At 33.5% G+C, this 14,724-nt stretch overlaps 1 protein-coding gene across 7 annotated transcripts in view; it reads left to right on the top strand.

The window, feature by feature from the left end:
• The window catches only part of GRIK2 (glutamate ionotropic receptor kainate type subunit 2), a 1,064,497-nt gene that overhangs the window by 702,307 nt on the left and 347,466 nt on the right, over window positions 1-14,724 (top strand). For 6 of the 7 annotated variants that reach the window (XM_077902956.1, XM_077902954.1, XM_077902958.1 and 3 more), the window contains 3 exons: window positions 3,051-3,232; window positions 9,737-9,790; window positions 13,535-13,708. In XM_077902956.1, coding sequence (XP_077759082.1) covers window positions 3,051-3,232; window positions 9,737-9,790; window positions 13,535-13,708 — 410 coding nt within the window. The remainder of the gene's footprint in view (window positions 1-3,050; window positions 3,233-9,736; window positions 9,791-13,534; window positions 13,709-14,724) is intronic. The other variant, XM_077902960.1, reaches the window with a different exon arrangement.

Genomic DNA, 14,724 nt, shown 5'->3' with positions numbered 1-14,724 from the left:
TCTTTGTCTTCAAAAGAGTGAGGGGGATGCAGGGAGGGGTGGGAAAGAGAGAGAGAGAGAGAGAATCCTAAGCAGGCTCTATGACCAGTATGGAGCCCAACATGGGGCTTGATCATGACCTGAGCCAAAACCAATAGTGATGCTTAACCACCTGAGCCACCGAGGCACCCGAATGCTTCTTTTGAAATGTAGATTCTAAGTGGGGACTTTCCCACTACCCTCAAGACTTCAACTCTAAAGTAATTTACACAGGCTTCTGAAGCAGCCCCATGCCCTCTTAAATTACACTTGTCACCACTTCTTCCTTGCTGCTTAAGATACTTTACCCACACTCTCTCACCTCCCTGCCAGTATTAAAAAACAAAAACAAAAACAAAAACAAAAATAAAAACAAAAACAAACTTTTTTTCTTCTATCTAGTCTTTCAACTTTTTTTACTCAGGTATTAGCTTCGATGTCACCTTCTTTGGGATAATTTTTATGAGCACTCTCATTCTGAGTTAGATGATTCTGCTATATTCTTCTTCAATAATTGTACTTTCCCCACCAAAATATTATTTGCTATTTTTCATATATAATTGCCTGCTTTATAACCTTTACCTGCCTTCCCCTGTATATTTTTAGTATAGTATGGGCAGGGATTTTGTCTATTTTATTTTTTACTGTATTGCCAATATCTAGAACAATGCTTGACCCATAGTAAGATTTTAATAAACATTTGTTTGATGCAGGAGTAAATGAATGATGTCTTCTTTTCTTTCTTTCTCTTATTCCTACAGTCAGCTGTATTTACAGTTTTCTGATTCACTTTTCCTAATGAAGTTGGAATTCATTCTCTGAATTAATTACTTGATTATCTTATGATCCTAGCTAATATAATATAGTTATTATCCTATAGAATTGGTATGCCAAAGTGGTTCCAAAAGTGACTCCCATATGACATTTACCTGAAACCAGACTTATCTTTGGAAATTAACCTCACTTTTTGATGATGGAGGAAGATTGTTGAAAATACACATTCATGAGTCCTATCCTCTGCAGGTTCTGATTTAGCTGTGTAGATTGTAACCAGCTCCATAGATTACTGTCATACTTTCCAAAGTTGGGGGACCATTGCCTTACTGCAATTATACTCTTGTTTATTTATAAAAAGTAGCTAAACAATACTACTACCCTTTAATAATTTATTCTAATTTAGTTGCAGAGCATTCCCATGTTCAAATAAATATAGATTTTTATACCTGTTTTGGAAGATTTTATAAGTTCACTGCTAAACTACAATTAAGCGGGTGTTATAAATTCAAATATTTGTTTTCACCTTTGTTTACATCTGTACTCTTTATATATACATTAATTCTCTAGACTGAATTGTATTATGTTTAATGGATACATTTAATATCATTTAATTGTGTTATATTCATTTTACTATAGTTAGTAAATATTTAAATTTATAAACCAAAATGAGACAATTATGGTATACTGTGTAATTTATGCAACCATGATTTGTAGAATTTTAAATGGCAAAATTCTAAAATAACTTGCAATGAAGTAAATTTTATGGGACAGTATTTTAAAAGCAAAAGATACTAGGTATATTTGTGAGTTTACATATTTTTTAAACTGTACATCTCATTTGAGGATGAAAATACTGAAAACTAGTCATGTTAATTTTATTAACTATGTTGCAACATACTAAAGTGTATATAGCATTATATCTACAATGGTCTATTTATTTAAAAATTGAATGAAAAGAGTCCTAGAAAAAAAAAAAAAAAAGAAAAGAGTCCTAGAATTTGATTTTACTCTCTGGATCATATATTATCCACAGATAATACACAGATTTTTAATACACAGATTTTTTTACTCAGAGTAAGATATATTTTTATTCCTATTATTCCAGGAGGAAACACACACACACACACACACACACACACACACACACACACACAGAGAGAAAGCTCCAGATTAATTATTTCCAAATATATTCTTTTATTATTGTTTGTCCTACTAATATTTATGAAGGTAGTTCTTCACGGAAAATAGAAATAGAAATACAGAGATGAGATGGAAAGAAATGTAAATAAGAAAGAAGAGTAGGAAGAGGAGATAAGGAAATTGCTTAATTTGGTCCAAGCTAGAATAGAATCGGATGATCCTTTTATTCTTATCACACTCTTATATATCTAGTCTTGTATGTGAATTCTTGAAGGGGTTTCATTACTTGAAGTTTGTATAAAATAATAATTTTGATGATTTCTCTTATTTTAAAATGCCAGCAGTTCTAGACGTATTGAACATGTATATATTAATTTGATATATTTTTGAAACATATACTGAGACGCTACTTCTCTCGGAAAATATTTGCTTTACTAATAATGCATGTGGTTATATATTTTTCTGAAGTTAATGTTATATCTAGCAAACAATACAAAAAAAGTTTTATTTCTTAATTTAATTATGGTTCAGGCTACTACTTGAGTCTATTTTATTTAAGAAACTTATTTTACTCTTACATATAAACCAAATTACTAGCCCATTACTTGTAAACAAAAACAAAAAAAGTAACCAGATTTCTAACACTGAAGAATAATAACAAATTATAACAGTCACTGACTTACAACAGACTTTAAGACATTTATACAAGCCACTATTAATGTAAAATACAAAACAAAACTCTATCTATATATGTGGAAAGGCATAGAAAATAATGGAGGAATAATATTTGTAAGCTATCAATTGTGACAACCCTTTGGGGTACAGAGGGAGACTATTTTGCTCTATATCTTTTTATTTATTTAAATTATTATATCAACTTATAGTCATGTATGTCTTTCATAATTTGTAAAATAGTTTCTTAAAGAATTTGAGAAACAATCATCTTAACAAAAATGATGAGATCTGGTTAGAAAGTAAGAATTTCAGTGGTCATGCCATGAAATGCACATATGCATGGTCAAAAAAATCAGGTATTGTAGTGAGTATGTTCTGTGATGATATGACCTACTCTGTTTTTTCTCTAATATTATCCCCCCCCCCTTTTTTCATTAAAGGTCTCATTCGTTTGCAGGAGCTCATCAAAGCTCCATCAAGGTATAATCTTCGGCTTAAAATTCGTCAACTACCTGCTGATACAAAGGATGCAAAACCCTTACTAAAGGAAATGAAGAGAGGCAAGGAGTTCCATGTAATCTTTGACTGTAGCCATGAAATGGCAGCAGGCATTTTGAAACAGGTAATCTTTAACTTACGTAAATTCTTGGATCCTTTATTATATTTGCATTTAAAGCTTTTTTGTTTTATTGTTTTTTTTTTGTTTTGTTTTGTTTTGTTTTTTTTTAGGAGGGGGGAGAGTTGGAGGGAGGTTAGGGGATGGGCAGAGGAAGAGGAAGAGAAATCCTCAAGCTGAGCTCAGAGCTGGATGCAGGGCTGGATCCCAGGACCCTTGAGATCATGATCTGACCAAAAATCAAGAGTCTGACCCTTAACCATTAAAAAAAGAGAAAAAAGATTTGCTCTTTAGCTGGCATCTTCTGGGAAATGCCTTACACATTTGATCTTATTTAATCATCACTGTGACCCCATGAAGTAAAAACTATTTCCACTTCACAGATGAAGAAACTAAGTCTTAGAAAGATTGGGTAAATTGATCAATGCCCAGCAGCAAAAAGTAGTAGAGGGATTCATATTTCTTCTAGCGATGTTAAGTGTTCATTCCAGAATAAAGCATTGCCTGACTCAAAAATAATAGTAAATCAATCAAATGAAATGTCATGGCAGTAAAAACTTTTAATGTTACTTCCTCACTATTCCGATTTATCAGCAACACTGCAAAACAACACATACTGGCTGATATCACAGTGGTTTGGAATTAGTAAACTGTCCTCGAACATCTAAGAGATAAAATATCTCTACTGTAGAATTATGCAGATTCAGATGTCAAATTATATCCCATAAAATATAACTATCAACAGTAAATGCCTGTTATAACATGGTTAGTTTATTAAGCAGATGTTTGTCCAATCTTCCAATATGAATGTTGGTTTCACTACAGTAAAATCTTTAATTGGATTTGGAAAATTGCTCTAGTGTTATATTTGAGTAGTAAAGCATATGAAATTTGGATGTCTTTTTTTTGTTTGTTTTTGAGGGTTTTTTGGTAGTGAATAAAGTGATGTAATAAAGTAAGCAATGAAATTTAGAGCAGGGATTTATTTCTCATATATACCAAAACCAATTCTTGATTACTTTTAGAATAGACAGACTTGGAAAGGAGAGTTTTCCTTTATGCCCAGAGTGAGTAGCACTGGACAATTTGTCAGTGACAGAGCTTTGGTAGGTTTTCTCTACCAAAACCTACCAAGTATTTAGCAAGTATGTAAATGATTTCAGCAAGTATGTAAATGATTGTCTTGTCTCTAGAGTAACTGACTTATTTTGCTATTTGAAAGGTGATAGTATCCATCAACTTTAATAATAGAATTGCCATTCTGCCTTTTATTTAGTATATCCATTATTTTATAATTGTTTTCTTATATGTAACCTGCTCTGTTTGCAAAATGAAAACATAATTAAGATAATATCTAAAATGTATACAGAGCACCTAGGTGGCTCAGTCAGTTAAGAGTCTGCCTTCAGATCAGGTCATGATCCCTGAATCCTGGGATGGAGCCCAGGGCTTAGGGCTCCCTGTTCAATGCGGAACCTGCTTCTCCCTTTCCTTCTGTCCCTTCCGCTTCTAGTACATGTACTTTCTCAAATAAATAAATAAATAATCTTTTAAAAATTAAAATATATACAGCAGAAGAAGTTAATAATTTTAGCAAGATTAGTAGATGAAAAATCAGAGCAAAGGTAAGATGATAATATGGGAGTTAAGATTAATTCAGCATAACATTATTACACAAAATGCATGTTTTTAGTTTCTATAACACTGACAAACCACATATATGGTGTTTGTTTTTTAACTTACCTAGTTCAAGAGAGCATTTGGATCTCGGTTATTCTAGAAACTAATTCAAGAAGAAAGTAAATAGATTACTTCTTACAAATGCAATACATTTAACAGGACTTGATTTTAAGGTGTATGAAATTTTTCTGAGATTTCTCAACTTTGGTTAATGATAGAAGTCCAAAGAAATGGTATAAGAGTTAGAGCAGGCATTGATGGGCTTTCAGCTTGTCTGGCTTAACCTAAGAACAAGTATTAGAAGTATCCAGGAATACGTTTATCAGGTTAGCCGTATTTGTTTCATTGTTTTATTTATTTAAACTAAATGAGTTTTTCCTAAATATTGAGCAAAAGAGAATTTGAAGTTTTTTTCCCTGAACGCTCTAAAAGTAACTGAAGCTTGGGGCTGGCTATTTGGGTGCACTAATTGGTATACATGACTTAATAAGAAAAGATTCCACCTCCACCCAAATTTGTCAAAGAGAATCCCCTATGGCAGGGTCAAGATGATCTGCAATTAAACCTCACAAGGTCATTCTAACACAGAGAAAAAGTATTAATTAAGGCTTTGAAAGTGTAGATTAGAGAGTGTGAAAATAAAATTTTTAGATTGGAAAAATGCAAAATCAGATGCAAATAAATTCCCACAGCAGCAAGAAGAAAATTATTAAATTTTAAGAAACATCATATAAAGTCCACCTCTTTAATTGTTAACTTTGAGCAATGTAATTTCTGGATATAACCCGAAGGATAAACTGATTCCAAACTATGCCTAAATATGTTAATTTGTCATATGGCATTGTTAACACTACACTAGTTGAATGTTGGGAATTTCTAATGATATTTTGATTTTGGGAAAAATGAATCTGTAGTATTTCTTTCCAGGAGGGATAACATAGTACAACCAATTTTTCTATTGTACATCCAGTTTTTCTACTGTGGATACTCTCATATTATTTATACATAAGAAGATATTAATTTTATCATTATTAATGTGGTTTGAAGTGTGTATACAGTTCGTTTAAAAACAGTAGCAAGGCATAAATATTATAATTTTAAAAACATCCAGAAAAAGTTTGTGGTGTCTAAATGTTTCCAGATTGGATGGGGACCCCAAATGTGGGGTATGGTTGACTGGAAGCCAGTGGGGCATGGGGTAGGGGTGGTGGGTGCAGGTGATGGCAGTGAATATAATTCACTTAAGCTAGAACAAAGGAGGTAGAAGTTTATTGACTATACCACAAGGGAGTGATGGGCAGGACAGCAAAGGAGAAGCTATCTGCCAGGAGGCAATGGGTGGGAGCTGTTTTTAAAGAGGGAAGGTGGGACACCTGGGTGGCTCAGTGGTTGAGTGTCTGGCTCAGGACCTGATCCCAGGATCCTGGGATCCAGTTCCTCATCGGGATCCCTGCAGGGATCCTGCTTCTCCCTCTATGTCTCTGCCTCTTTCTGTGTGTCTCTCATGAATAAATAAATAAAGTCTTAAAAAAATAATAATAATCAATAGGGAAAGTGAGGAGGTACTGCCATGTATGAAATTTTCCCTTTTTTGGTAACTTGCCTAGTCCTAAGTATTCCATTGGCTAGTTGAGGCCTATGGATATATTGAGGTGGGCCTATCTGTATTCAGCTAGGTCCCTTTACCTTAATCAAGTTTCCATTGCTCAAGCCTGCTGTCTAAACTCTACAAAGTTCTTTTTTTTTTAAATCCTACTGGAAATTATTAATTTATCTTTCAAGAGAGTATCCCTATTGTCCATTTTTGTTAATGTTTATGGTGTAGGTACTCAATCAAAAATAACTACCCTTTTCTATTTAGATTACACATTATAGTACATAACTGATTCTTTTTTTAACCTTTTTAATTTAATTTAATTTAATTTAATTTAATTTAATTTAATTTAATTTTTTTACTTAAATTCAGTTTGTCAACATACAGTATAAAACTCAGTGCTCATCCCATCAAGTGCCCTCCTCAGTGCCCATCACATAACTGATTCTTGTTTTCAGGATCAAAGACTGAAGGAAGGTCAGAAAAGGCATAAACAGTCCTCAGTTATCCTCTACAGATTTCTTCTCAAGGTGGTGAAGAAGAAGCCTGTGGCTAGTACAAAATACCCATGTCAGGAGCAAACTGTTGTCCCTACCACCATCTCCTTAATGCCTTCCATCGCTATCTCCAGAACACAATTTTCAATACTGGCTTGAGCTCTTTGAGGTTTTCAAACTATCAAGGAAAAAATCAGACAGGAAAAAAAAAAAAAAAATATATATATATATAGAGAGAGAGATTATAATATCCTACAATGGATCAATGCCTTTGGGAATATAAAATATACCATTTTATGAAGTGGCATAGTTTTTTTTAAAGATTTTATTCATTAATTCATGAGAGGCACAGAGAGAGAGGCAGAGACATAGGCAGAGGGAGAGAAGCAGACTCCTTGAGGGGAGCCCGATGCGGGACTCAATCTCAGGACCCCAGGATCATGACCTGAGCCAAAGGCAGACATTCAACTGCTGAGCCACCCAGGCATTCCAATATAAAGTAGCATATTATATCCTATATCCAAACTTCAAGAGTTAGAAAACGAGAGTTCATGTTTACTTACTATCTCAATTTGTTGGCCAATTTATTCATTCTTATTCTGTCCTACTTTCCTACTTCCCTACTTTCCTAAAATAAGTTTGATAAGAAGATCTACCTCATAATATTTTTAATGAGGCTCCCAGGAAGCAAGAATTCCTTCCCCTTTAAGGGTCCTTCTATCTGGACTGAAGAATAAAATTGACATGAGAGAGATTAACAGGAGAAAAGCAAATTTAATAGCATACATGTAGGGAATCGACACAGACATGGAAATTCCAAAGACAGTCAGTTGGCCAAAATGAGTTCTATTCGTCATGCTGAACTAAGGAGAAGGGGCACTTCAGAGGAAAGGAATGCACTTCCCAAGGCAATAAGGAGAACAGATGTTTGGTAATTAGATGTTTGTCCTGCCATACTGATGGATCACTCTGATAAAATTTATCTCTCCTAATAATCCTTATTCTGAGAAGGATCCCCAATTTAGGTTTTTTTTATGTGTTAAGAGAGGAGCCAAAGTTTCTCTTGACCCCACACAGTTGCCTTCAGCTCAGAATAACATTCATGCCAAAGTGACCCATCTTGGGTCAGCTTGCCTTCAGCCTCTACAAGGCCTAAATTAGAGTAAAATGTGCAGTGTGCTTAGAATATTACTTAACACATTTTAGGCATTATATGCTATTTATAGTTATACATCCGAATCACTATTTCTTTCAATTGTCTTTATATTTCTCTACCTGTTGATTTGATAAAATAAAAACTATTGAATAATGCTGAGCTGTCATTGCACAGCTCTGGAGCTGAGAAACCTTTGGTACATATCCATCAGAACAATGAATACTTTCTACAAAGATAATCTTATGTACCCTTATCTAATAAGATAAATTTTCTCTTATTTTGATTAAGATTCAGACTTCATCAGAGCCTCATTGGCTCATACACTCTTTGTCCATTCAGGAAATGTTATTTGATAATTTGTTCCTAAGTGTTGTGCACACAATCCCACTGTGTGTGTGTGCGTCTGTGTGTGTGTGTGAAAAGGGTCATCAATGAAGACCAAATTAGTATTCTTATTATAAATCATAATATCACAATTAATTCCTTTCCTCTGCTTAATTCTCTGATGCTGTCTTTCATTAACAAATGTTTCTCCCTATTAAATAAGTATATTTGATATGTTCCAAAAATGTTCACAAATATCTATTCTTTCTTAACAGCTCACTTCTAGATATAAAAACGTTATTTTAGTTAATTGGTTAATACCTACCTGTGAGCGTAGACTACATAGGGTATATAGCTGGGGCAGCTATTTGGCAAATGAATTTGTGTAGTTAGTATTTTATGGAAGAGCATTAGATGCACCTGAGAATACTTGTTTCCTACTAAGAGCTCTTCATTCAGCTCAAAAATGCATCATTTTTCAATTATCATCACCAACTACTATTCATTGATAAACAGCTATTTCAAAAGTGTTCTCATTTTCAGAGGAGAAATTGAGAGTCTTGTGACTGGAAGTTCTAATCCAAAAATCCTTATTTTAAGATTGATAGTCTAAAATTGACAAGGACTGTATAAGTATGAAATAAAATAGTAATTTGCAACTGGTCTATTAGTAAAAGTAAAGAACATTTCTTTATCTGTACTTTTCTTTCTTTTTTTTTTTTGGTACTTTTCAAATAACTGGTGATTTACAGTTGCTTCATCAATGCTAAGGAAAGTCTCTAAAGTGCTAAAAAAAATTCCTACTGGCATTGCACTTTGCAGCATTTTCTTTTCTTTTCTTTTTTTTTTTTTTGCATTTTTTTTTCTAATGGAGTAATAGTGTTCATCAAAATAGAATGGTGTTCCTCATTAGAGTATTTGTAGTGGAGACATTACAAATATAATGAACTAAGATGTGCTAATTTCAGGTTTGCCTCAAATTTAATGCCTCCTTTACTATGTAAAGCAATAAGCTTTACAATTGCAAACTTTCAACTAATTGCTTTTGTATCAAGAGAATTGGTTCAGAAACCCTTCAGTAACTGCTAATCTTCTTTAACTATGGAGAAAAGATTTAGTTTGACCCCGTTTTAATATAACCTGAATATTATACCCAGATTCTTCATAACATCCTACTATTTTGTTTTCTTATTGACATATTTCATATGATGTGTGTCTTAAATATTAACATACATATATATTTATTTTTTGCTTCTTAGGCATTAGCTATGGGAATGATGACAGAGTACTATCATTATATCTTTACGACTCTGGTAAGTAACTTAAAGCATAAAGATAATGCTCTAAATTTTATTATTAAGACTTTTCAGGATGACGAATGGGTTTTTGAGTGAGAATGACTGGTACTTTTGTAGTTATCATTTATTTTATTTTTATAAAACTCAGGAAGAATTAATTCTTATAGAGAATAATTTTTGGTGGGAAGCTGATGATTTTGAAATAATATTATCTCCGATGTCAATTCATAATATTGTATCTGTGGGACGCCTGGGTGGCTCAGCAGTTGAGTGTTTGCCTTCAGCCTATGACAGGATCCTGGAGTCCCGGGATTGAGTCCCACATTCGGCTCCCGGCATGGAGCCTGCTTCTCTCTTGGACTATGTCTCTGCCTCTCTCTGTGACTCTCATGAATAAATAGATAAAAAATATTTTTTAAAAACCCAAAATATTATATCTTATTTATATATTGCTTTAGAGAACTTTCAGAACATAATAAATAGTCATATTGGTTTGCTGAGAAATCAGTGTTTTAGAAAAGCATAATTTTTTATGTTGTTATCTTGGTTCTATTTACTTTAAAAAACAGATTTATTGAATCTGTTCTTTTAGTAGATTAAATATTCTGTTCTGCTTTTGCCTATGTTTAGTTGGATTTTTAAAGTATTTGGATTTTAAAAGTATTTTTAAAGTAATTTGGATTTTTAAAGTAATTTGGATTTTTAAAGTATTATTTAATTTGCAATTAGCAAATTGAATGTTACCTTTATCTTTTGTCTTTACATAATCACCACACATTTTTTTCTTAAGTATGCATGAAAATATGACCTTACCCTTCTGTCAAACCTACTAACTCTTGGTTCTATTTCTTTACTAATATTTTATCCTGATTTTCCCTCTTCTGTGAAACGACTGTCTGTTTCTGTCACTAATTCTTTCCTGCTGTAGGGGCAGAAATTTTGTCCTTCTTCCCTTCTAGGTTCTTTGGCTGGTCTAATAATTAAATTGACATAAAACAGATTAACGGGAGAAAAAAACAAATTTAATTTCATGTGTAAGGAGCCCCAAAGATATGAGACTCAAGGTCAGGTCAGATAATTGAGCTAAAGAATGGGATGAGGGCCTGGGGCTTAAAGAGGAGGAAGGTAATTCACAGACTGATAAGAAGAACAGATATTTGGTAATTAGAAGTTTGCCCTGCCATGCTGAAAGATCTTTCAGATAAAAAAAAAAAAAGTTATTTCTAGTAATAGCTCTTTTTCGGGTACAGGCCCTCTATATAAATTATTTTAGTTAAGGCAGAAATAAAAGTTTTTCCTCAGTCTACAGGGGTTAGACTTGGTTGCCCCCCCCCGCCCCCCCCCCCCCCCCCCCCCCCCGCCCCACTGGTGGGTCTTGATTGCCTTCAGATCAAAGTAATCCACATGCTAAGGTGGCATATTTGCATAGGCATATTCTATTCCCCTTTCCTGCCTGTTGCCCAATATATAAGAGTATCCAAGTTTGAGTCTTCATTCTATTTTTCTTCTTCCTCTTTGGTTATTTTCTTCAGGACTGATAGGTATTTAGAGCTTCAGTTATTACCTTTGTTGAAATGAAATCTCAAAGTTCCTTTGTAAGATTTCTGAGTTGTTATATATTGGGGCATTATAGAACAAGTCTAACTGGTGTTACATTAAGATATTTATTTAAATCTTAATGTTCTCTAAATTGACCCCTCTTCTGATTTCCTTTGTCTGACGCCTACATCACCACCAAAATTTGACTATTTTTTTTCCTCCATACTGTCTCTAGCATGCATCTCCATTCCTACAATGACCAATGCCCAGTCCAACCAATGTTTTCAGTTAACCCAAAGTCTTCTGATTGGTCTACTTGGATTTAGAGGTCTCAAAGCTACTAGATCAAGTTACTATAATGTACTACTATAAAGTACTATAATGTACAGCAATAGCTTCCTGTAATAACAGCTCTCCTCTAATAGAGAATCTTCACACAATAGTTTACATTTTATTGGTAAATCCTATGGTTCACTCTAATAGAGATATTACTTCCCACCAAGTGACTTTTTGCAGCCTGTATGAAACTTAGTGATACACTAGAAGAGAGCATATCACTACTCATCAGCTAATTATATTTCAGTGTAGTTACAACTCGGTTCTACCATAATCATAAGATTTTAGAGAAATCAAAAGGATCTCTTAGGGCAGCCCAGGAGGCTCGGCAGTTTAGCACCACTTTCAGCCCAGTGCGTGATCCTGAGATCCTGGGATCGAGTCCCACATCAGGCTCCCTGTATGGAGCCTGCTTCTCCCTCTGCCTGTGTCTCTGCCTCTCTGTGTCTCTTATGAATAAAATAAATAAATAAATAAAATCTTTACCAAAAAAAGTATCTCTTAATAAGAAAAAAGGAAATTAAAAAAAAAGAAAAAGTAGTTTAGGACATATAGAACTCATCAGCCTATAATTCAAGGTCTTTTTTTAGTTTGATTTTAACCTGACTTTCTTAATTTCTTTTGTTCCTGTTCTCCTTCATCAATTCTCTTTCATAGCAAAACTGATCTAGATCAGTCTCCTGAATAGGTTTTATGTTTTCTAATTTTTGTGCCTTAATGACGCTTTGAATGACATCCTTTTGCCTATCAAAAGCCTGGCCATTATTTAATGGCAGCGTTGATACCATTATTCTATGAAGTTTTTCTTGACTACAAACATTCAAAGTTATCTGTCTTGTTTCTGACTCCTTGGACTTATCACTTCTACTCTCTTTGCCCCTTTGTGTGTGTGTGTGTGTGTGTGTGTGTGTGTGTATGTGTGTGTCTCCTTGGCTAGATTGCAAATGTTGAAAAAAAAAAAAACAACAACTAAAAATCCTTTATATTTTTCACAGCATAGAGCACAGTTCAGCCCAATATCATCTGCTCTCCATTGAATTTTATTTCTATTTTGCTGCCCATGTAGCTGTATAAATCCAAGACTTGCTGCATATAAGACTGATGGCATTACTGTTGCTCTGAATCCCAATATTGTCTATTAGATCTAACGATTAGTCAATGCCAACTTGAAAGAAGGCTGGTGTCCCACACACTGCATGTTTTCATGGTGACATCTAACTCTTCTGGATGCTTTGGCCTCCTCTCTCCTGGGAACCAAAAGGCAAAGCCAGAGCATTCACTACAGCCTGGGACCAACAACCAAAATCTAAAGGGCTCCTATGGTGAACTTGCTGGATAAGGTGTAAAACAAAGGCACTGCGGGGGTTCCATAACCAAAAAGGCCAATTTTGTTGTCCTTATCTTTAATATAATTTTCAATAGTTACAATCCACATTTCAAGAACTGTTTCTTAAAAAAATAAAAATAAAAAAGACAAAACAAAATGAAAAGTGGCAGTAACCAGTCAAGGAAGCAGGGCATAGAAGAAATACCTAGTCAGTTATAAAAAAAAAAAAAAAAGTTAGTGCATGCATAAAATTTAAGGGCGAGCAATCTTTAATATGGAGAAGAAAGCTAAATCTTAAATGTAGATTACAGAAAAGCCTGCTGTTCCATTGGTGGAATTAGAATATGATATATACATGCATACTTATCTAGAATATATATATTTGCATTGGCAAAGCATGAAAATAGTCTATTTGAATCTTGGTGACTTGTGATGTTTAACATCACTTGAGAAACAATCATGTTAATGCTTCTAAGAGAAGAATAATTGACTATTTTAATTATACATATCTCTGAATTTACTCTGTTGATAATAACACCAAGAAATTTGTCTTTCAGGATCTCTTTGCTCTTGATGTAGAGCCCTACCGATACAGTGGTGTTAATATGACAGGGTTCAGAATATTAAATACAGAGAATACACAAGTATCCTCCATCATTGAAAAGTGGTCGATGGAACGGTTGCAAGCACCTCCGAAACCCGATTCAGGTTTGCTGGATGGATTTATGACGGTATGAATTCCCACTTAAAGATTAGTTTGTGTGTTTCTAAGTAATTTCACATAAATTATTAAATCTTCTGGATACTTGAGTTTAATTGTTTGACATTAAAGGCATGGTATCAGGACTGCTATTGAAAATAATTCTATTAATGATTTTCTAAATTAACTCAATATGGCAAATTTGTACTTTTATACAAGTACAATCTCAAAGGACATTACAACTATTGTTAGAATACTAGAATGTAGGAATTTCTCTAAGATTAATGAGTGCCATATATAGGATAAATTAGAGACTGAAAATAAGACGTTATCCTTTTGATCTTAACTACTGGTACATGATTATTCTTCATCATGTTGGTTTGTAATGTCATATGGATGACCAACATCATGTAAAAATGTCCTTTGAGTAACTCACTCTTTAAGGCTTAAGACTAACCAGTTATCACAGTTGTTATTTTCAAGTCCTTGTTTAAACTTAGAAACTGGATTTATATAGAAACCAAAAGAGAAGAGTGCATTCTGGTATAAGTTTAGCTGTTTATACCACTGCTGCCAATGAAAATCTAATGGAAGACACATGTATAATTTAAAATTTTCTGATAGCTCTGTTAAAAAACATAAGCAAGTAAAAAAAATCAATGCTATTTATTTTACTTATCTATATTAAAATATTATTTGAACAATTAACAAATTAAAAATTATGACAGATATTTTGCATTTTCTTTTTGCACTACGTCTTTGAAAGTTGTCTTTGACACCATGCATATTAATTCAGACTAGTCACATTTCAAGTGCTCAATTGCCAAATGGAAGTACTGGCTACCTTATAAGACCAGGTAGGCTTAAAGGATAAAGGTTAGGGTAGGGTAAGTAAGGGTAAGGTAAGGGTAAGTAGGCTATACTATTTTTATGCCTTACTATTTAAGCAAATTATAAATGTCTGATGCATTCTTATTAAATCTGTTTTCTATAGACCAAATTATTGCTACATTTTAGGAAATAGCTAAGCACTTTGATAATATTTAC

This window comes from Canis aureus, chromosome 7 (genome assembly GCF_053574225.1).
Source record: "Canis aureus isolate CA01 chromosome 7, VMU_Caureus_v.1.0, whole genome shotgun sequence".
NCBI classification, from domain to species: domain Eukaryota; kingdom Metazoa; phylum Chordata; class Mammalia; order Carnivora; family Canidae; genus Canis; species Canis aureus.
Note: the sequence above shows the minus strand (reverse complement) of the source record. Positions and strands in the feature narration are given on the sequence as shown.